At 40.8% G+C, this 24,936-nt stretch overlaps 1 protein-coding gene across 1 annotated transcript in view; it reads right to left on the reverse strand.

The window, feature by feature from the left end:
- Positions 1-24,936, reverse strand: part of cmip (c-Maf inducing protein) — a 50,301-nt gene that overhangs the window by 24,656 nt on the left and 709 nt on the right. The window contains 3 exon segments of the mRNA XM_034195837.1: positions 560-610; positions 14,614-14,739; positions 24,634-24,936. Coding sequence (XP_034051728.1) covers positions 560-610; positions 14,614-14,739; positions 24,634-24,936 — 480 coding nt within the window.

Below are 24,936 nucleotides of genomic sequence, written 5' to 3' on the forward strand. Positions count from 1 at the left end.
GAATGAAAAGTGTGCTCAGGTGCTCCAATGTCATTAGGATTGGTTTTTGTGTGAATACTGTTGTGGTATCTTATATGTCATCATTTCTCACATCTTTGTTGTTTCACCTTGGACCTGTTTATTTTTTTCAAAATGGTGGAGTGAAAGCTCATTAACAGACATGTTTACCTATGATAATGCCTGGTAGGTGCTTTCCACATGACAGTGCTGTGGAACAGTGTTGAGTGTGGAGGAAATTAAACAACCATAGGAACCGTGTGAGCTGTAGACTACTTCAGGCATACTGCTTTGTTTAACTGTATTGAGCTTATTGAGCACAGTGTGACTGTAAGGCTGAGCTTTAGAACTTGATGTTCCTCTTTGGGCTCTTCAAAGTGCTTTAGAATGGCCTTTCAGAACATTTGTAATACATGTGGTAGTTTTTATGTTTACCTTTTTAAGAAAAGGAAAAATAAGGCTCACAAACAGCAGGACACAAATGTCGTCAGGGGGTCCATGACACTTTAATGGGGCTGGTGAAACAAGTTAATTAATAGTTAAAGACAAAGGGTAACCTTACCTTCCACTGCAAAGAATGAAACCACTGGTCTCTCAAGTAGCTGTTTGCAGCCTGCAAAACACACACACACACACACACACAATTTGTCAAATGTGGTAGATCAGGTGATAGAAAGCAACCCCACACAAGGTTTTCAGGTGCCTCTCAGTTGACAACATTCTGCAACAGTTTTTCCAAATGAGTAAAAGTTGAAATGTCATTGGTTAGCTAACCCTAACCCTAATGCAAGCCAACATTAAAATGAGCACATACTTGTACATTCATGTTCTAAAGGTCTTTGGCTCGAATACAGAGTTCAAAAACGAATCCATTTAGAAGATGGACTTTACTACATCTTCACATTTTCAGTTCCAGATAAGATTATGTTTATTCATTGTGAACATATTCACAATATACTTACTGTACTTTTACACTGTACTTTAGAGTTACTGTACTCTATGCATTTATTTTATGAGTTTAGCACTTATTCCGGCAGCACTCTATAAAATGAAATATTTATGCATAAACAACAATATGAGTTAAATTTCAGGAGGAAAAACCAAATTGGTATTCAACAAACAAAAGGAATGTTTACTAGGACAAGTCAAGCCACACAAGATAATGCAGTGTAATCTGCAGTGTCTGGTTGATAAGGAGGAAAGACAAGTTATCAGGCTGGCAGATAATAATATTATTACGCACTATTATTATTAGTTTGTATTATAACTATTGTTAACCATGTGAATAAAACTATATCGAAGCGATTAATCATAATATCTTCATCTATTTTTCTATTTTCTTCAACAAAAGAAAAATTCCCTTCCCATAACTTTGAAACAGTGTAATAGTGAAGAGCCTGAGCCACATGGTTGTCATCCAATCAAACACATCAAACACAGACAGTTGTCAACATTAATAACAACATGTGTTCCTTTCTCAGAGTCGGAGGAAAACAGCAGCAGTGAGTCAGGCAGTAGCCTAGTGTTGTAGCAACATATATAGAGCTATAATATATAATACTCGCAGAAAAATGTCACGATGAGGGCGTAATTGGCTGAGGTATTTTTGGTCGACGTGCATATTTTCAGTGTTTCCGTTTCCTGTGTAGTATTTATTGGGTTATTCAGATAAAAATGAGAGAATAAAAGGACTAAATGTTCAGTGTATGTCCTCGCTGCTTGTTTTCGGACACATATTAAGAATCCTTACTGGAGCTTCTGCTGGTGTTGCCGCTGACGGGAGGACCACTCCGTCCGTGGGGTGCGCTCACTCATGCACTTTCTACGCGTAACATTTAATTCCTATTACTTAGGTTAATTATGACAGTTCTATTTTATAATTTATGTGAAGCACAACGTACCATGCTGTTATTATAATGTTCATTATCAGCCTTTGAAACAAAAATAAATAAATAATATTAATAATAATTGTATATAATATACGTGCGACGATTAGTCGACTAATCGCCTGAATTGACGACTATACAAATCATTAGTCCAGGGCAGCTCTAGATTCTACACATGAACTTGGCCTTGCAGAAACAAAGCAGCCATTCCTCCATCTATTTACAGTGTGTTTGCACCTTTACTACCTGCCCCATTGTTTGTTAACAGTAAAACAATTGATGCTAGCAAAACAAAGTGTACTGACCTTAAGGCTACACCAGTAAAGCTGCAGTTTGTATTAAGAGGAAGAAATGGTGCATGGTACATGTTGATGAGACGGAACAGTGTGTTCAGTAAAGTAGCTTCCCTACTGTTTTCAATGTGATAGCTGTTAAGAAATTCATTTATATTTCCTGTTATGAAGGAGTTAAATTAAAAGGGATAATATACTTTTGTGATAAACTTACTAAAGACTACCATGCAGTGGCGGTTCTACAGGGTGGCACGGGGTGGCAGCTGCCACCTCAGAAAAATGCCTTGCCACCCCAGTTGGCAGCTTTGTTTTGAAAAAAAAGTTGTGGCTCATCGGATATTTATGAGAGAAAATCTCTAATGTCCGAGTGCAAGTGAATGCAGCACAAGACGTGAGCCTTTTAACCCCTCCCCCGGCCCTGGAACGAGCGTGGAAATATGATTGGCGGCGATTTCATTTGAACGGGGGACAGCGCAAAACGAGAAGCATTTCGGATCCAAGTAGACGGAAGGAATGAGGTATTTGCGGTCAGTGGCGGCGCCAGGGTGGGCTACAGCCATACCAAGAGACTAATGGCTTTCTTACCCAGGAATAAGTGTGTGAAAGCTGGGGAAAGTGTTCCTGCAGCCCCTCAATAACGGAGGGAATCCTGGTTAGTTTATTTTCCTCCGCTTAGTAATAAGACTCCACCTCTAACGCCGGCTTAGCCCCACCATGAAAAATGATGTTAAGGTAAGCAAAATAAAGTCCGCCAACTCGCGCGGAGTAAATTGCACAGACAGCAGTTAGTAAGATTGATTTCAGTAGCCACTTGTCTGGAAATACCGAAGACTAAAAACGGTTTTGAAAACTTTTGTCACGTAGTGATCGTCTTCTCAATAGAACATCTTTGATAATGTATTCTGGCCAATCAGAATCACGATAACGGCGTGGTGTTGTTGCAGGAAGTCCCGATACATCGATAGAACATTACGTGTTGATAGAAATCAACACGTAATGAAATAAGACCCCACGGTTTGATGATTGATAGGTGTGTGGGCTGTCTTTCATTTTGACACACAGAACAATGGGGACTATCCTCCCTTATCCACAATGTAAAGTAATTCACACAGCCTCTTCCCTCTTCTCTCTGAGGAGCAGCAGGTTCAGCTTTCAGAACAAAGTAACAAAAAACTAAAATACCATTCATTTTTTTAAATATGTCGTGTAGTAATAGATGTATTTATTTTTCTTCTCAAGAGAGTACCAGAATGTGTATTTTATGTTAGTATTTCAAAAAATCTCCTGGGGGAGAATCCCCCCCAGACCCCCTGCAGGGGTTGGGTTTTCAGCATGTCAACTTTTTCATTTGTGGGGAAGTTGCAGGATTGGCTCCAGGTCGCCCTTTTTATTTACTACAAGACAAATGTGCCTTTTTATTTCATACAGTTCAATTTGGATTGAGACAGGGAAATAATCTAAACCTCACGCGTGGCGTTTCACTGTCAAGAGGAGCGTGTATGTAATTACATTGCAAATACTAACTTGAGCTCCACCACTGTATGGGTTAGCCCCATGGATGTATAATAAGAACTGGATACAGCGTGGGAGGCGGGGCCTCATTCATTCCTATGAGAGTTGCTCATTAGCGCATGATGATAAAACGTCACAGATTACCCGGCATGCCTGAGAAGTACCCGTATGTGCGCTCATAGCGCATGCGCAACTTTAACCAAAATGCTCGTTCACATCAAGCACGTCAATTTGCGTACATGTAACAGCACCGTGCGTTCATGACATCATGGTAATGGATTGTTATTATGATGGATTTGATATTAACGAGGCGGCAGTTAGCAGCTAGCAAGTAATTATGCTAATGTAATCAATCGTTATGTACTTATATTACGCTGTAACAGGATCTAGTGATATCCAACAGAGCTTCATTTAGCATGAAAGAATTATTGCACTGTGTGTATATATATATATATATATATATATATATATATATACACAGTGCAATAAGCTTCTTATTGCAATAATAAGCTACAGGGACGTTAATCTAACGTCGGTAATATTAACTTTATTTAATACAACATTTACGGTACAAGATTTAATCATACAGCCTATGTAGTATAATATTTTACAAATGATGAATTACAGCAAACATGTGCAATATATCCATTATTACAGCTCCGTTGGATGGCAGTAAGGCGATATTGGTCCATTGTTATTGTGCATCCATGGGTAAAGATAAGAGATAAACGCATGTAGTGCTGAACACGTAACAGGAACGTGCTGGGCGGCGCGGTCCCGTGGGTTAGATGCGCGTTCATAATGCAGAGGGAAATAACTCTCAGAATAACGTTATTAGCACATTTTTACAACTTGAGGAACGAATGTTTTTAATAAGGGCTATACAAGTGTTCATACTGGGTTGTTTATTTAGTTTAAAAAAAATTATCCAACGATTTACAGACCACTCTTTCCAATATAAGTCAATGGGAAAAAGTGTTTCCGGGCCTGGCAACCAAACAGAAGTGTAGTACCGCCATTTTGCCACCACGAATATTTTCATCTGAGTCCGGCTCACTTCCTGGGGGCTTGGTTAGCCCTACCATAGATTACCCAACACAAATACTCTGGCGCCGCCACTGTTTGCGGTCTACAATGACAGAGAAGAGCCTGTCAAGTTTGGCTGTACTCAGCATTGAATCAAAACGCACTAAAGCTTTAAATCTTAATAAGTTTGTGAGGCGTTTTGCTGATCAAGATGGTAATCGCCGCATTCAGCTGTTATGCATGCCAACTTGATGCTCTGCTCACGGATGAGTCGATGAGAATAATAAACTGTTAAGATGATGACCTTACGTGTGTATAATATTTTTCTTCTTTGTGGGGGTCTGCCCCCAAAAAACAGTTTCAAGGTAAGGCAAGTTTATTTATATAGCACTTTTCAACACAAGGCAATTCAAAGTGCTTTACAAAAAATGAAAGACATTAAGAAAATGGCATTTAAAATCAGTCATTAAAAAGAAAAGCTAATAAAATAAACATTAAAAGAAAAAATACATGGATAAAAGTTACAGTGCAGTCTAAGATATGAATAGTTCAATTAAAAGCAGCGACAAAAAGAAAAGTCTTCAGCCTGGATTTAAAAGTAGTCAGAGTTGCAGCGGACCTGCAGGTTTCTGGGAGTTTGTTCCAGATATTTGGAGCATAATAACTGAACGCTGCTTCTCCATGTTTAGTTCTGACTCTGGGGACAGAAAGCTGACCAGTCCCTGAAGACCTGAGAGATCTGGATGGTTCATAATTTAGCAGGTCAGAAATGTATTTTGGGCCTAAACCATTCAGTGCTTTATAAACCAGCAGCAGTATTTTGAAATCTATTCTTTGACACACAGGAAGCCAGTGTAAAGACTTCAGAACTGGAGTGATCCACTTTCTTAGTGTTAGTGAGGACTCGAGCAGCAGCGTTCTGAATTAGCTGCAGCTTCCTAATAGATTTTTTAGTGAGACCTGTGAAGTCCTGAGAAAGTCAAATAAGACGGTGTGTAAAACTACACTGCCCAGCCAACAGAAAGTAACCACTTTGATTTAACTAGGCCAGTAGGTAAGGGCTTTCCACTGGATAATAACTGCAGCGATGTATATGTTTTAGCTGAATACATGTTTTTTAACCCTAACTGATGCAGTTAGTCACTGCTTTAATGTTTGTTCTTTCTGATGTAAAGTCAAGGTTGTAACTGTTTGCAATGGTTGTGTGGCGCTGAACTGTTCTTTTGATTCTTTTGATATATGATAGTAATTGCTTGTCTTTCAAATTTCAAGGAGGGTGAGCAAGCATCTTGAGGAACATTCATCATTAACTCCTCCAAAATATATAGTTTATTTAATAATAACACTGAATATGTGAATCATAACAGTGATTGACAGCTGATAGGAATAATATGATTGTTAATATTATCATATTCATACAGACAAACATCGATGAGACAGTTAATTAATGTACTTATTGCAGCAGTCTGCATTGATTTGGTACCCCTGCTGGTCTAAGAGTGAAACCAACTCATTCAGTTATTGTTCAGTTAAAATTCATTAAATTATGTCTGCCACCTTATATATTTATATTTAAGGCTTTATTGATGTGCCACAATAATGTCACCTAATGTTATTGAGTTAAAATATCAATATTGTGGCTTTCCAAGTTAACATTGATTGATATGACTGCGATTAAATCAGCATATACTTCTGCCAGGGGATGCCACCCCTGAAATTCTCCTGCAACCCTCTTGCCACCCATGAATATTTTTCTAGATCCGCCCCTGCTACCATGTTGTCTCACCATTCTTGTCTGCTTTAAATACATCTACAACTCTTTATAACAAGCCTCTTTTAAACCCATTTAATCCCACCATTAAAAAAAGCTCTTTTCTCAATTCATAAACCATTATGATACAACAAAAATATTGCATTTATTATTACTGTGTGAATCCTTAATCCTATAGTGGTGTGTGATTTTTTAAAATGTTTAAGTGATGCAGCGTTAAGAGATAACCCTCCCACACTGAGCCATGCTCTGCAGAGGAAACAAAGCTGAGCAGCAATTCTAACTGCCGTAGCCCAAACCAGCACGATGACAGATTGGTATTTCAGTGTCCACTCTGAATTGTTTTAAAGTAGACATGTTATCTCCGTGAATCCGTCTCTTAATGTCTACAACCTTTAGTTTTTTTCATGTGAAAATATATTTCAAATGTTCCATTCATTTATAGTATTAACTGAAAAACTGCACCTGGATTCAAGGTTTTCCATTTGCAGGAACCCTGACTGATTCCAGCTTGTGGATAGGAACCAGATTAGCTTTTCTTTCAGAGCACAAACTGAGTGTGTCTGGCAGTGGTCCAACAGCTGGCAGCAGGCATATGCAAACACAACTGATGAGGTGAGTATACACTGTTTGACCCCCACCACCCATATTTGGATAATTATGTATCACAAGTAATCGGTAACAGTAGCATTTATGCTAACTGAATGGCTCTGGTAATGTAAAGTTGAGAGCCGTCTCTAAGGTGTTTAAAACACGTTCCTGAGTCTCAAACATTATAGACATATTATATTATATATTATAGAATAGAGAGCCCAGCCCTAGCTCTTTTTAGATTATGTTATATTATCATTGCAATATTAGATCTACAGCAGGAGCAAACGCTCACCTCGTGAAGGGAGAAAAAGAGCCAGAGCGTCCACAGCGGAGAATAAACAGGAGGGCAACCATGGCATCCATGCGCGGGAAGTCTTCTTTGCTGCTTTTGTGGCAGGAGTACAGCGCCACTTACAGGCCTGGCATATGTACTCCAGCGCTTTCGAGTGGTCTCGTGTGAACGGACACGTTTCTGGTGCCTGTTGCGTGTGGACGGAAGACTTTTTTGATATCGATTTCGGTCCGTTTGCGTTATCGTCCTTGTGTGGCTCCAGCCATGGCCGTATCCACCATTGAGGTCACCGAGGTCCGGACCTCGTTAATTTGTTTCGAGCTGTGTATATAACTAAACTTGTGAAATAATTGCACTAAACGGGGTTCTTTGTAGTACTTCCATTTACTGACGATGGGGGCGCTGCATAAGTACGTAGCCTCGGTTAAAGCAAACAGAAGAAGACGACATGTATCAACAAACAACCGCAGCTCGGACTTGAACCAGAGCAGCGAAGGAGTGATGAGGTATCTAGAGATCTGAGTCCAGTGGGCTGCTTGTGTTCCTGCTCATAAGGACATCATATGACCAGCAGATCCTGTGTGAACGCTCTACGTTAGTCAGTGGACGTCCGACAACATGCACACTAACTTATATTGCAGCTTTAGGCTATACTTTGGTTTAAAGACACAACACATCGCGCAGAAAACCCTGAAGAATTATCACTGCACCCGCCTGAGGAATGATCTGATTATGGGAGACCTAAGAGACAAATGGAGGAGTCTCCACTGCCCGTCAACATGACTGATAGTGTGTTTAACAAACTTAAACTAGCTTTATTAAATGTCTTTGGCAGGAAAAACATTTTTAATCAATGATTTTATCACTGAGCACAATCTTGATTTTATGTTTTTAACAGAAACTTGGATTGAACAAAATAACAGTGCAGCTGTTCTTATCGAATCAACCCCTCCCAACTTTAGTTTTATGAGTCAGGAAAGAATGCATAAGAAAGGGGGTGGAGTTGCTATTCTGTTCAATGATTCCCTTCAATGCAGGAAGACATCGTATGGAAACTTTGATTCTTTTGAATATGTGGCCCTTCAGCTGAAATGCTCCTCTCGAGCTCTGTTCCTAAATATCTATAGACCACCCAAATACTGTGCAAGCTTTTTTGATGACTTTACTGAACTGCTGTCTATAGTGTGTATTGACTTTGACCGTCTAGTCATTGTTGGTGATTTTAACATCCATGTTGACAACCCCCAGGACAGAGGGGCAAAATAACTGTTTTGTGTTCTTGATAGCTATGGACTGACTCAGCATGTGACGGAGCCCACGCACAATAAGGGGCACACTCTGGACTTAATTATCTCAAAGGGTCTGAATATCTCTAAGGTTGTGGTGACTGATGTTGCACTCTCTGACCATTCCTGTGTTTTCTTTGAGAGCTCTATTTCTGTTCACAAAAATGTTCAAAAAGAGGTAACCACAAAGCGATATTTAACTGAAAATACTAGGGAAATGTTTACTCAGAATTTTTCTTCCACACTTGCCCCTGTTAACATCTCAGTAAATGAGCTAGTAGATCATTTTAATTCAAAAATTAAAAATGTAAAATGTAAAAAACTAAGGTAAAGGAAGTGTCTGGCAAGAAAATATCTCCATGGAGAAAGGCCATGAGCGTGAAAACAGAAAAAAGAGAATGTCGAAAAGCTGAACGCAGGTGGCGAAAAACAAACCTCCAGGTTCACTTTGAAATCTATAAAGAGAGACTTGGCCTTTATAATTTGGAATTGAAAAACGCACGACAATCGTTCTTCTCTGTTATCATTACCAAAAACAAAAACAACGCACATGCCTTGTTTGCTACCGTCGACAGACTAACTAACTGATTTCCGACTCAGACTGCAAGGAATCTGGGTGTGACCCTAGATAACAACCTGTCCTTCACTGCAAACATCACTGCTACAACCCGTTGCTGCAGATACACGCTTTACAACATCAGGAAGATACGTCCCCAGCTGACTCAGAAAGCGACTCAGGTTCTGGTCCAGGCTCTTGTCATCTCACGCCTAGACTACTGCAACTCCCTCCTGGCTGGTCTACCTGCATGTGCCATCCGACCTCTGCAGCTCATCCAGAATGCAGCGGCTCGTCTGGTCTTCAACCTTCCTAAATTCTCCCACACCACTCCGCTCCTCCGCTCCCTTCACTGGCTTCCGGTAACTGCTAGAATCCACTTCAAGACACTGGTACTTGCTTACCATGCTGCGAATGGATCTGGCCCTTCCTACATCCGGGACATGGTTAAACCGTACACCCCAGCGCGTGCACTACGCTCTGCATCAACCAAACGACTCGTTGCGCCCTCGCTGCGAGGGGGACCCAAGTTCCCATCGGCGAAAACACGTGGGTTTGCTGTCCTGGCTCCAAGATCGTGGAATGAGCTCCCCATTGACATCAGGACGGCAGATAGCTTGCACATCTTCCGGCGCAAACTGAAAACTCATCTCTTTCGACTCCACTTCGAGCGTTAGAACTATTAACGAAGCACTTTTATACTAATAAAGGACTGGCTTACCTAAAGCCAGTTGAGTAGCACTTGAAATGTTTGGCTCTATGAAACCTGATCTACTTATATGATTCTGTTTTCTTCAAGGTTGTGTCTTCCTGGTCGAATGTACTTATTGTAAGTCGCTTTGGATAAAAGCGTCAGCCAAATGCAATGTAATGTAATGTAATGTAACCCCCCAGTGTCAGTAGCCTCTGAATTTCTTTCCACCAGGGCGTGCAATGATTTTGCCTTTTTCACTGACAAAATTCAGAAAATCAGACAAGCAGTCAGTGCCACTGCATCAGGAACAGCAAATGTGCTGTCTCTGTGTCCACTTAACATCAATTCAAACACCATGACACAATTCCATCAGATTAATGATAAAAACCTAGAGGACATTATTCAACTTCTGAAATCCTCCTCCTGCTGCCTTGATATTATTCCAACAGGATTTTTTAAAGATGTTTGGCCTTGCATGGCCTCAGATCTACTTCATATAGTAAACAAATCTCTTCACTCAGGTATTTTTCCACAGGCCCTGAAAACTGCAGTCATTAAACCGCTCTTAAAAAAGAATAATCTAGATGCTTCAGTAATGAACAATTACAGGCCAATATCAAACCTCCCATTTCTAGGTAAAATCATTGAAAAAGTTGTTTTTCAACAGTTGAGTAATTTCTTGCATTTAAATAACTGTTTCGATGTGTTCCAGTCAGGCTTTCGTCCAAACCACAGCACTGAGACTGCTCTTGTAAAGGTCTTTAATGACATCCACTTAAACACAGACAGTGGCAGAACTTCAGTGTTAGTATTATTAGATCTCAGTGCTGCGTTTGACACTGTTGACCACAGCATATTACTAGACCGACTGGAAAACTGGGTGGGACTTTCGGAAACAGTTCTAAATTGGTTTGAATCCTACTTAAAGGACAGAAACAACTTTGTTTCTATAGGTAAATACACATCTGAGTTGACAAATATGACATGTGGGGTTCCTCAAGGCTCCATCTTGGGGCCTCTTCTCTTTAACATCTACATGCTACCACTGGCTCAGATAATGAAAAACAACTAAATAAGTTATCATAGCTATGCAGATGACACACAAATTTACGTAACAATTTCACCAGGAGACTATGCTCCAATTCAAACACTGAGTAAGTGCATTGAACAAATCAATGACTGGATGTGTCAGAACTTTCTCCAATTAAACAAAGATAAAACTGAGGTAATGGTTTTTGGAGCCAAGTCAGAACGTATAAAAGTTAGCGCTGAGCTTCAATCTGCAATGTTCAAAACAACAGATAAAGCCAGAAATCTAGGTGTAGTCATGGACTCTGACCTGAGTTTCAACAGTCACATTAAAACAGTTACTAAATCAGCCTACTATCACCTAAAGAATATATCTAGGATTAAAAGACTAATGTCACAGCAGGATTTGGAAAAACTTGTCCATGCTTTTATCTTCAGTAGACTCGACTACTGCAATGGTGTCTTCACAGGTCTCACTAAAAAATCTATTAGGAAGCTGCAGCTGATTCAGAACGCCGCTGCTCGAGTCCTCACTGACACTAAGAAAGTGGATCACATCACTCCTGTTCTGAAGTCTTTACACTGGCTTCCTGTGTGTCAAAGAATAGATTTCAAAATACTGCTGCTGGTTTATAAAGCACTGAATGGTTTAGGCCCAAAATACATTTCTGACCTCCTGCTAAATTATGAACCATCCAGATCTCTCAGGTCTTCAGGGACTGGTCAGCTTTCTGTGCCCAGAGTCAGAACTAAACATGGTAAAGCAGCGTTCAGTTATTATGCTCCAAATATCTGGAACAAACTCCCAGAAACCTGCAGGTCCGCTGCAACTCTGACTACTTTTTAATCCAGGCTGAAGACTTTTATTTTTGTCGCTGCTTTTAATTGAACTATTCATATCTTAGACTGCACTGTAACTTTTATCCATGTACTTTTTCTTTTAATGTTTAATTGAACTATTCATATCTTAGACTGCACTGTAACTTTTATCCATGTATTTTTTTCTTTTAATGTTTATTTTATTAGCTTTTCTTTTTAAAGGATTGCTCCACTCATTAGATAATTAATCAAAACTTCAGTATTTAGTGAAACATTATGTTTAAACCATACCCTGAAGAAATCAGCGATATTCCCCGGTAAATAATGATTTTATAGCTCTTTTTTATCAAAACCTGTATATTCCGTCAGGCCGCTGCCATTTTGCCCATTTTCAGTAGTCACGTGATGGTCGTGACGTCATCCATGCGTTCACTTTGTAAACACCATATACAGTCTATGGTAAACACACGACAACATGGCGAAGTTTTGAGCAATATGAAGAGATTGGAAGGGGGAATTCAGCCATACAGGTTCGAGCCTACTTAGTACTACTTAGTAGATACAATGATTTTGATTACTAGATATGTATGCATGTAGTACCACCCTTGCTAGCGATTTCCTCTCTAGTTTAGCATACTCAGACTCGTTGTCCCTGGCCCTAGAACCACGATTTTATGGGGCCGGAAAAACTGGGGGGAAATACCCACTAGCCGGTACTACGCTATATGGAAAGGCCACCAAAAACTGGCCTGGCCTGGACGATAAAGGACGTTTAAACGGGGCTACCCGCTGCAATGGAAATGCGCCATAACATACCTTATTCTTACTCCGAGCACTACTTCTGGTCCTCCGTCGCTTCACACTTGCAGAGGGCGATTTCTCAACTGGCCGAACTGGTGTCCTGGTCGGTGATGACACCAGAAAGACCGATGGTACTGCATCTCCATTAAGTAATGGTTGTTCAATAAATCCCATGTTATGTTTTATCATACTCTCAGAGTAGTCGTCCGGAAACTTGAAATGTTCGCTGCATACATGCGCCTGTGGAACTTTCGGTTCGGGCCGGCCACATTTCGCTAGCCACTGCCTCCGAACGTACTTCCTACGCTTACCTTTTGGCAACAGATGGAACCGAGCATTCCGTGGATTGTTCCTATCAGAATTGTGGCAATGTTTCGCGATACAATGAGGCATATTTGAAGAGAGTAACTACAGTAAATAACATGAACATCAACGTGTCCTCGAAACCAAACGCATGGTTTACGTCACGTCCGGTAAAATGGCGCCGCCCACAGTGTTGATGTTATTTCGGTAATTAATCAGTTTAAAATCACTGATAATGTCATCGGATTAAAAAAAAAAAAAGAGAGACTGGCAGAGACTGGTCTGTTTTATCGGATGATAATTTTTTTTAAATGAGTGTCATGAGCATACCATTCCTTTAATGACTGATTTTAAATGCCATTTTCTTAATGTCTTTCATTTTTTGTAAAGCATTTTGAATTGCCTTGTGTTGAAAAGTGCTATATAAATAAACTTGCCTTGCCTTAAATAGCGTGAATAAACTAGCTAGAGAGCTACAGTTAATTACATTCATCCAATGTCAGAAGGATTACCCTTTAACAAACATTGTAATTTCAATTTGAGTAAAACATTGGAGATATAACATTGTATTGTTTTCTTTTTACACTGACTCAGATATAATGAAAAGACTACGTCAGTCGAAGCTCAGCTTTGGTAAGAGAGAGACAGGACAGAGAGAGAGAAAGAGAGAGAGAGAGAGAGAGAGAGAGAGAGAGAGAAAGAGAGAAAGTGATGGAAGTCAGGGAGGAACTGCAGGTACAGTCACACAAAAGAATGTAGGCTTAATAACCCTATATATCCAGCTATCCATCTATAACAATAGTCTTCATTTACAATATAGACAATATGCATAATTGTAAAACAACATACATCTATTGCAGTTCTGATGTCATAACATACAATTTGCTTACATCTTTGTTCTCTTTTGAGAATCAAACAAAACTGATTTAAAGTAAAAAAAGAATGCAAACAAACAAGTGAAATGAACTAAATGGCTGAATTGCTTTTAATTCACTGGCAGGAGCGACAAGTGAGGAGGAGCAACAAGTGAACAAAGAGGGAGAGGTTGAACAAAGAGAAAGAGTAGAGGACAGAGAGAGTAATGAACAGGAAGAAGACAGAGAGACTCAAGAAGATGGAAGAGAGGCTGCAGGTTATGGAAAGCAGAGAGACATGGAAAGTGAATGTTGACAATGTGTTGTGATCATTTTAGCCTCTTCTGCATGTCCAGATCATTAATAGTAACAATCAACTGATTCTTATGTATTACACTTTCAAAAATAATTTATGCTGACATTGTTTGAAATCAATATATTATCCAATGTGTGACCCCCCTCAGGACTTAAAAAGCACCTAATTAGATCATGAAAATCCCCCAAATCTCGGGGGGTTTCCCCCGAACCCCCCTAGCATGTTTGGAACTCGGTATTTAGGAAATCCTGGATACGGCCCTGGCTCCAGCCTTCATTAGATTACCCATATCAAGACAGAAAGCCTTGAAAACCTGAAAGGAAGTTTATTCTGACACTTTTTTCCATTATTTTGGGTAAACTGATACTCATAGCAAACACATGTTCCTTATTATTTAACTTCACTTAAAGGAAATATCGATAAAAACCAAGAAATAGCTAAAGGGTCAAATAATAAGTAAGCAAGACTAAGAGAGTTAGGTATGCAATGCTCGGAGCATCATTCAGCTGCAAGTATTCTAAGCTGCCACTGGAACCACCAAAACCATCCAGCTCATACATCTTTGGTGAGAATTCAAAAAGTACCTGCAGCAGGACGGTTCCTCCAGGGAAGCTGAGCTGGACACAGTACTTTGGAGCATTGTCCCATGAAAGGAGCTGCAGGTCTTCTATGGAGCTGTAGGACAACGACGTCTCCATGTAACCAGTGGGCTGCAGAGGAGAGAAAAAGCAAACGGATATTAGTCTGCCACTGTCTAACATTGACATCACATGCTGAATATTAAAACAGAGCCGGAAGAGTACAAGGTGTTTGGAATGGCGGAGTGAGCTGGAAAGACAACAATAAATATATCACAGGCTAAACCTGTCATGGGTTAGCTAAATAAAACCTCCAAATACAGGAGAAAAGTCATCCCTGTTTAAGTGAATCATCATTGAATGAAACAGTGGGAAATCTATTTAGAAAACACACACACACACACACACACACACACCTTTTATTCATTTCCTTGTTTTCTTACAGCAAGAAAAAACGAATGCAACATTGATACGAGAGAGTAACAGCCACACAAAAAGAACATTTGAAATGTTGACATTAATGAAGGGTTTTAAGTCAACTGATTTCACATAACTGTATTATAGGGATGTTAAGATTCACCGATTCACATCAGTGCACCGGCATAAACGTTCAAGATGCGAGTGCACCGGTTGAGAGTGCACATCGGCTACAGTTTGGGTTGAACTTGCGATGCATCGATTGTAGCGTCTTTGCATCGGTAGAAAAAAACGAATCATTCATATAATATCCTCTCATCCTGTCAGCACTCAGCAGAGACGATCTTTGCTTCGCACTACGGAGGCTGAGAGTCTCAGTTATCAACAAACATGTAAACGATGCCGAGCCGCTTTAAAGTACACAAGTAGTGCGAGGAACTTAGTGATGCACATAAAGAGGCGACATGGGGTCTGCGGCTGAAACCTGAAAGTTAGACATATGAGTTAAATCACTCAGAGAGGTGTTCTGTCAGAGAGAGTGGTGTTTAGTTTACAGCAGACTGTGACGGCCAATAATAGTTGAAATGTGTTCCTTACTGTAAGCAGTTATGAAATACCTGTTTGTGAAAGGTTATTTGTATTCTTTATTGTTCATATAGAAACCACTGCTTTCTGCTCACTGCTGGTGGAAAAGCATTGTTCCTCATATCATGTATGAGGAACAATGCTTTTTAGAGCTCTTGAGAACAATTTTTATTTTATTTTCATTTTCTGCTGAACACGTTGAGCAAACATTTTGTAAACTGAAACACAGAGCCTAGAGCTCTCTTTCTACTCACAACTACTTTAGCTGCGTTTCCTGTCAAAAACACCATGAGCGCCTTCATGGAAAACATTGTCAAAAAGTGTGTGCATTGGGCCACAGAGTGTCTGCCTGTCTGTCTGTCTGTATGTCTGTCTGTCTGTCTGTGTCTGCCTGTCTGTCTGTCTGTCTGTATGTCTGTGTCTGCCTGTCTGTCTGCATCTGTCTGTCTGTGTCTGCCTGTCTGTCTGTCTGTCTGTCTGTCTGTCTCTGTCTGTCTGTGTCCGTCTGTGTCTGTCTGTCTGTCTGTCTGTCTGTCTGTCTGTGTCTGTCTGTGTCTGTCTGTCTGTCTGTCTGTGTCTGTCTGTGTCCGTCTGTGTCTGTCTGTGTCTGTCTGTCTGTGTCTGTCTGTCTGTCTGTCTGTCTGTGTCTGTCTGTGTCTGTCTGTCTGTCTGTATTTCTGTCTGTCTGTCTGTCCGTCTGTGTCTGTCTGTCTGTGTCTGTCTGTCTGTCTGTGTCTGCCTGTCTGTCTGTGTCTGTCTGTCTGCCTGCCTGTCTGTCTGTCTGCCTGCCTGTCTGTCTGTCTCTGTCTGTGTCTGCCTGTCTGTCTGTCTGTCTGCGTCTGGCTGTCTGTGTCTGTCTGCCTGTCTGTCTGCCTGTGTCTGTCAGTCTGTCTGTCTGTCTGCCTGTCTGCCTGTCTGCCTGCCTGTGTCTGTCTGTCTGTCTGCCTGCCTGTCTGCCTGTGTATGTCTGCCTGTGTATGTCTGTCTGTGTCTGCCTGTCTGTCTGTCTGTCTGCGTCTGGCTGTCTGTGTCTGTCTGCCTGTCTGTCTGCCTGTGTCTGTCAGTCTGTCTGTCTGCCTGTCTGCCTGCCTGTGTCTGTCTGTCTGTCTGCCTGCCTGTCTGCCTGTGTATGTCTGCCTGTGTATGTCTGCCTGTGTATGTCTGTCTGCCTGTCTGTGTCTGTCTGCCTGTGTCTGTGACTGTCTGTCTGTCTGTCTGTCTGCCTGTGTCTGTCTGTCTGTCTGTCTGCCTGTGTCTGTGTCTGTCTGTCTGTGTCTATCTGTGTCTGTCTATGTCTGTCTGTCTGCCTGTCTGTGTCTGTCTGCCTGCCTGTCTGTCTGCCTGTCTCTGTCTCTCTGCCTGTGTCTGTCTGTCTGTCTGCCTGCCTGTCTGCCTGTCTGTCTGCCTGTCTGTCTGCCTGCCTGTCTGTCTGCCGTCACTGTTGATGTTGTTTTTAAATAGGCAGAGCAGAATAGAGACAAACAGAAAGGACTTCAATTTTGTGATAATCAGCTGTGGTTACCATGGATACTACATCCTGCACCAGAGCATGCAGTGATTGGCTGCCTCCATATCCCTTCCTCCCTCTCACATCCTCCTTACTCTGTCTTTCGTTCCGTTTACTCCACTTGGTTCTTCTCCTGCCTTTCCTCATTCTGTTCTGCTTGCTTTTCATCGTAGAGGAGGTTTGGAGGAGGCTACAGCACATATTGTCTCTTCTGCTAACTGCTGAGTTACCATAGAAACAAGGGGATTATTGTTTCCAGGGAGAAGAAGATAGGGAACAAAACTAAAACCAAGAAAGAAAAGGTGGAAAGAAAGATAGAAGAATCCATGAATAATGCACTGTCATATCAAAATGCTCCAAACATGCAGTCAGGCTGCAGTCTTCACTCCCTTTTTCATACAATCTTGTTTGGTGTCTTTATTTTCATTCACATCATCCAATATTCACAGAAACACAAAACAAAAAATGAATCCAATTTCAATCTATTGCAAATATCATAAATCAATATGGCAGAGAGCGACATCATTCCTGACTATAACTAAACCCTTTGCCAAATGGCTGCATTGTTCAAACAAAACTGGGTGGATCCAGTATTTGAATATGAACATGTACTGCATTCTGTCCTCGAGGCCTGCCCAGAGCCTCTCAAAGCTGTGTGTGTGCGTGCGTGTGTGTGTGTGGTGTGTGTGTGTGTGTGTGTGTCTGTGTGCGTGCGTGCGTGCATGCGTGCGTGTGTGTGTGTGTGCTCATAGCTTGTAGTCACCGCATGTCGTGTCTCTTCCCTTTACTTTGTATTAAAACAATACGACCAACCAGCTCTGGCTGTTATGTTTTGCTGCTTCTGCTTGAGGGGCAATGCAACCTGCCTTTTTTCACTTGATCTGGATGTTTACATTATTTGCAATATCCTTTGTTTCTCACTAGCTAAACCACACTGCTCTGGTGGCCTACATGGCCCATTTTAGCATTTTTGTCCACAGATTGCAGTTTCCACAGAGTACTTTCATACTATTTTAAAGGACAATTCAACCTTTGGTTTCGGTTTAGTCCTGCAGTTCAGGAGGGTTTGCTTCTTTTGTAGAACCAGTAACTAATCACATTCTGAGTGTTGACTAAGTTAACAGATAACTGATATTAGGATTACAGCCATTGTTTGGGATAAAGGTTTATTAAAAGATAACAAGGTTGATGTTTCCACCCACAGTTGTAAAAACTGTATTTCCTTTTTTAAAGAAGTGAGAGGAGCTACTCGAGCTGAGCTGTAGTGGTACAAGTATAACACATATTCAACAGGCTGTCCTCAGTGAGCCTCAATACTGACAAAGGAATGAACACATGATCCTTCCACTTAAAAATAAAAAGTGTAATTATTTAGCAATAGAATGCTCAGTGTTTCAATTCAATACATGTAAGGGTTATGCTGCCACTAGCATACTTGGTCTGGTTTGACAAGAGGACACTTTTTGCCCTTTCCCATGTGAATAAAACAAACGGTGCTATTTGAAGTTGTTTCCTTAAGTTGTAAAAACGTACATAAAGAAACATGAGTAGAGGACTCTCAAGCCTCCCTGATTGATTTCTGAAAGGCTCCTGACTCTTGCCTCACAACAAGCCTCTCATGCTCGCAGCACATCCTTTCATCGCAGGCCTTTAGAGAGCAACGCGCCACACAGGAAGTGCTGGCTTGCTCGAGCGTCATTCTGACACACAAATGTGATGTAAGGTTTCTGACTTCAGACCTAGCAGGCATGGCTTTCAAAGGAAAGAAGGAGTCACAACTCTCAGAAGCAACACCCACACATATGTTGGTTCTTTCTTGAATGAGTGGAAATAAACAATAGAAATTAATACTGATAATGTAATTTGAAACCCTAACTTTTAAAAAGGAAAATAAAACATGAAGATGGCCTGATTAAAACAGGATTCTTGATGTTTTTAATGAAGCTCTCTTGGCAGCCATGCTCACATTTACAAAGCCCTTTTCTCACAACCATTCCAATTATTTGCTGTGCGTTGGATGTTGTTGGAGATGCAGTTTCAGCGCTCTTTGCCTCCTTGTTGGAAAAAGTCACTCCATAAGAGAGCACAGCAAATTGGTCAGCATTGTTCTTCTGCCCACATAACAACTCTGTTTAAACAGAGCACAACAACCCCACTCAGGAAATGCACATTCATGCTTCACCCTGAATGCTTCTCTTCCGTACAGTTAAGTCTTTATGAAACAAAGAATATGTGACATCGTGTCCAATCCAAACTCTCAAATACATTAACGCTGTGCACGGGTGTCACCATCCGCACACACAAGTCAAAGGAATCTCTGGATAAATCACCCACATGAACAACATAATGTCTACCACTGGGGTCTATACCGTTCCAGTTTCCTACAATAATAAATACAAAGAACACTATGGTTCACTTAGGGACAGCCAGGGGCGTCGCCTGGGGTGGGCATCCGGGGGTTTAGCCGGGCAAATTCTCCCTCAATAATATAATACATTAACCGTACTTTACCTAGAGGACGGCAGAATTGTAATTTGTAATAAAGAGGCAAGACACCACCAGACCAATCAGAGAGTTGCATGGAAATAAACGTGTTTTATTGGCTGACAGGCACGTACCTCTCCTCTGTGTCAATGTTTAAACTTTAAACTGTCGGGACTCTGAGATTCTAAAGATGGACATAAGAAAAACAATTCTTGTAAAATACGACAATTCTCAAGTGGTGGCTCACACAACAACCCCAGAGTCACCACTTGAGCCAGGCAAACAAGGTATGTAAATGTCAGTAAACTTTTAAGTTATGCGAACATGTAAGCAAAGCATAAATTACAGTTATGTTGACGTTACTTTGAATCGCGGGGGTAAGCTAAACCGTTAGCAAGTAGCTATAGCTAGCCAGATATATTAAATAAACACTTTGCCATACAATCAAAATGTTGTGTTTTTTAGCGTTACCTGGTGATTTCAAAGAAAGCTCTCTGGGAAATGTTGACTTACTGTTCGACATGAAACTAGAAGCTACCTTACAGTACACAGTTGATCCGGAGTCCTGTCGGTTAAAGTGATTCATAGTTAGCTTAGCTAAGCATCAACCTAGCACTGAAAGATGTTATGTGACAGTATTTCTGAGAAAAAGTCAGCTGAAATGGTGGCATAGTTGCCACTGCTTTACGTGTCGACAGCATGTTTGAACGTATTTGCAGCAGTAAATGTGGCTGTTTGGCCACTGACGTTGCCATAACAACACCTGAATTTAAATGTGCAACCTCTTTTTGTGAGAGATTTTTGCATGAAATTATAATTCTTCTGATTGATATTCCCTATTGAAAGCTAGTTCCTATGTGAACATTATGAGATGGACAGCCAGCTAACAAGCTTTTCATATACAAAGATTTCAGATCAAAGCTAATCCAGTGTGGCTCCTGAAAGGGGGCAAGGGACACTATGCTCCCAAATATTAAGCCTTGACTCCCATCTTAAAATTGATATGATAAAACAATTATCTGCATTGTCGGAGGCCTTTTTTCCTCATTATCATGTCAAATCATGTCAACTCGTGACAGGGGAAGCAAATACAGACAAAACACAACGTAGCTTTAGGTAGCAAATCACGGAGATATGCTCACCTTTAGCTGTTATTCTGATCAAAGGTTGTGTTCAATGGCATTAAAACGAGAAAAAACGCAGCTGAAGGTTAATCCATAGGTTAATCCAATGTGTCTGTCACTTTGAAAAAATTATTGATAATCCATAATTCAATTTTTATGCAAATATCGGAGAATAAATATTAGCTGCTAATGGTAGCCACCAGACTGCAGCGCAGCTTCCGGTTTTTGCTACGCGTCACTCTCACTCCTTATTTGGTAACTTATGTGTGTATGTGGAACTTTCCCTCGATTCCATTGGCTCTAGCGGTTAAAAAGAGATCATCAAAATCAACCAAGGGGGGCCAGAGATAGGTCAAATCCACCCAAATGACCCCAGAAGTGGGTTTTTTTGTGCTAAATCTCTCTAAAAAGGTTAAATTTCACTTGTTTTGAATCAATCTTGATACAGTGTACTTATTATATGTTATAGTTTTGATTCCTAAAGCTTTTAGTCTACCATCCCATCATTCAAGGGTGGTTTTCACTATAAGTAATGTGTTTTTTTTTTTGGACGGACACAATAATTTACACTTTTTTTACTACGTTCAATCTGAATTTACTTTAAAATAAAAACAATCTATATTGACTCTTCTACATCCAACTCACAGGTTTATCATTGCTTTGAGAAAAAAGATTATTAATTTTCCCCTTTTAGAAGTGAAGTTATGGTAATTTGTTCTGGGAATGTCATTTTCGAGCCTGAGACCTGGAAAACAGGCTCAGGGCTCAACTGGTTAAAAAGGACTATATACAGGGGTGCACATAACTTTTTTGCCCTGGTTCTCAAAGGAGCACCTGGAGATGTTGCTTGGTGCTCATCCTTAAAATGAAATAAACCGTAACTTTTGAGGGGGTCTTGACTTTATTTGCCAGACACACGGCACTGAACACACATGCAGAGGTGAACACAGAACACACATGCAGAGGTGAACACAGAACACACATGCAGAGGTGAACACAAGACAACATTAGCACGACCAGTAATCCTACAAGCTGTCATCACTACCCTCCTGACTGTTCTCCTCACTGTCTTCCTCTCTGTCAGACATGGTAGCTGATGATGTAGGCCTACTTCTTTCTCTCTGGTTGAGTCTGCGATTAGCTGCTTGCATCCACAAGTCAACAGCTGGTTTTGGGTCGAAAGTCTCTGTTGTCATCTTAGACAAGTGGATGTAATCAAATAAGTATGTGAACATAACCAATAACAAATGAATGTAACTTATTTTATTTGTGTTGTTCATTCATATCTTATTTTACCTTAACATTTATTTATGCATTTTTTTTTATCTCTCCAGTTTTAAAGGATATTTTTGGTTGCTGTCCTATAGTATACATTGGAATGATTTAAAACCTGTTTATCCCAATAATTATAAAGGAGTGCCTTGGAAATATGTGTTTACATAAATTGTGACCAAACCGTTTGAACTTAGACTAAAGTGAACTATCTAAACACTCAAAAGTCCTTACCTCACTGAGCTGTAGTATCAGCCTCTCAGTCTGACTGGAGAGGACTCTCCCTCCACATTATTGTAGAAACATCTTCTTCTTATATCCGTTAGAGCAGCTAGCACCAGATTCTAATAACAACAGCGCTGGTACCGGTGCACCCTCCCTCTCTCCCTCTCTCACTAGCATTTTGGCTGTGAGCTGCGGGCGCCAGATAAGCCAACATCCCCCATTTTCATCACTTACAGCGCCCATCGTACAGGGCAAATGAAACGTGTAACCGGGGTGAAAAGGGTGTTACATTTACTTAATTATGAATATTGTTACATCAAGGCCGAAAATTAGGATGAGCCCCCACATCTACATCTGCAGCTCCTCTCTTCTTGTTGAGATGTATTACAGCTCAATGTGTAGCTGTCTACAACTTTAGTGCTCTGAAAAGTCACTTTATACTCAATGTTAAGGCCTGAACAACAAACGGCACAGTGAGAAGATAGCAGCTGCAGTAATGGAGTGTTTAGCAGCTAAAGAGTCAGGTATAATATTTATTTCAAGAATTGGTAGAGATCACAATCAGAGCTAAAATAAAAAAAATTAAATAACTCTGCTATCCTAGGCTCTAAGGTCAGATGGTAACATTGAAGCGTTCAATCAATTATACAAAAATATTTACATGCAGTAGACTATAGTTACTATAGTTTCCATAGTTATTATATAGATACTATAGTACTATAAAACTATAGTATCCGATTCAGTGATCAAATGGATCAGCATCATTTATGGCAGTGTGCTCTGATGGGGATGCAGAGAGCCAGCAGTGACACTGAGCTCGGTGTGTGTGTTATCAACAGGAACTGTTACAGCCACTGTATGCTAACGTGAGGCACCAGAGACAATGAGCTACTGCTTCTACTACAATACATCTGTCCAGTCTACAGAAAAAAACATCCACACGTCTTTTCTGCCATAATTAAGGTCTCCAAGACATTGCCCACTGCAGTAAGCTTGAGCTCACTCTGGGTGTGATTAGCAGACTTCCAAAGCTTCCATCGTCAGTATGTTGATAAAACAAGGGGTCTGGCTTTGAGGAAAATGTCAGAGGCGTTGATAATAACAGAAGGGGAAATAAAGGCTTTTATGATTTTGGCATTATTCAACGGAATTACTCAAAATTACAGTTGGTTACAGAGATATGACTCTTTGTGATTAATAATACACTTTGTGTATTCTTCCTCTTGGCTGGTGCGTGCATATAGTTATTGTGTTAAAGTTATAGGATGGAAAATAAAGATCATATGAAAGACACAATATCACATTTGTAGGCACTAAGGGTCTATAAATCAAAACATTGTTGTCTTGACAACAATTTCATCATCGTAGTTAGCTTCTCTAGGTTAGGATTCCTTGAGTGTTCATCGTTCCGGAGCCAGATAATCCACAGGAAAAACAAACCGGTGACTGAAAGCGATAAAAACTGTGAACAAAGCAGGGCTGTAATATCAGAGCTGCTCCTGCTAACAATAGCGTGGCCTGTTTCTCTACTTCAGACTGATTTAAATCCTTCATCTCCTTAAAATAAATATTTTAAAATAAAGAAACATCTAAAAAGCGTCAAGAGAACTGTTGTCTGAAACTTGATACAAATCAATGTATGACAGCTCCTGGCAGACATCATTGATCAATGGTACCATTATAGGAGACTTGTGAAGATAACTGCATTGACCAAACTTTCCCTGGGTTTGCAATTTGTTGGAAATATGTTATAATGTAAAAACTCAACTCGACCAAAAATAACATAGATATAGTCGGAAAAGTAAAAAATGTACATCCTATGTTTAAGAGAAATAATGATACATTTTTGTGATGTTTTGGTTCTGCTGAAGTTTGGATTGCCAAAAAAGTATATCCTCTATTGTAATTATTACTCAACCACTGGTTAACATATCTATCTTTTGTTATCATTGAAACTTTATCAGAGCATCCCCCTCCCTCCGACAGCCAGGAAGCAGCACATGACCACAGGTGGTTCTGGAGCAGGAGCTTTAACTGGGTTCATATCACAGAACAGGACTATAAAGACCCAGGGTCTATAAACTGGATTTTGTTTGTTTTATTACTCAATGGCCTATACAAAAACACCCACACATACACGCTAACACTTCAGGAACCTCCATACACGTGTCGACTGGTCACAGGCAAGAGAACATGTGTTGTGCAGGGATGGGGGGGGGTCAGGCCACAGCGGCGCACCGCTGCCTTCCGCTAAATTGCGTCAACAACAGTGTGCGTAATCTCGGTGCCAGGCTGCGTCCAGACAAGAAAAGACAAACACCGAAATTGCCTTTGGAATGTGTAACACAGCATAATATAGTCTCACACACACACACACACACACACACACACAGTTGGCGAAGAGCAACTCACGGTGGCGGATGACAGGCTGCTGTCTGTGAGCGCGAGGTGGTGCGGCTCCCATCTCCGCAGGAACTTGGAGGTGAGGATCTTGCTGAGGAAGGTGCGGGGGTGTTTGACCACGCACACCTGGATGTCCCCCTCGTGCAGCAGCTTGTAGCGCATGCAGCTGCTGCTGCAGTGGAGCAGGGTCCTCTTGCCCAGCCCCGCGCTCGGCTTGCTGTTGTTGTTCCCCTCCGACATCTCCCCCAGCAGAGGCTTGTTCTCCTCGCACTGATAGAACTGGTTGTTGTGCAGATCGTTAGCACCCCCCCC

Source organism: Gymnodraco acuticeps, unplaced genomic scaffold (genome assembly GCF_902827175.1).
Source record: "Gymnodraco acuticeps unplaced genomic scaffold, fGymAcu1.1, whole genome shotgun sequence".
Lineage (NCBI taxonomy): Eukaryota > Metazoa > Chordata > Actinopteri > Perciformes > Bathydraconidae > Gymnodraco > Gymnodraco acuticeps.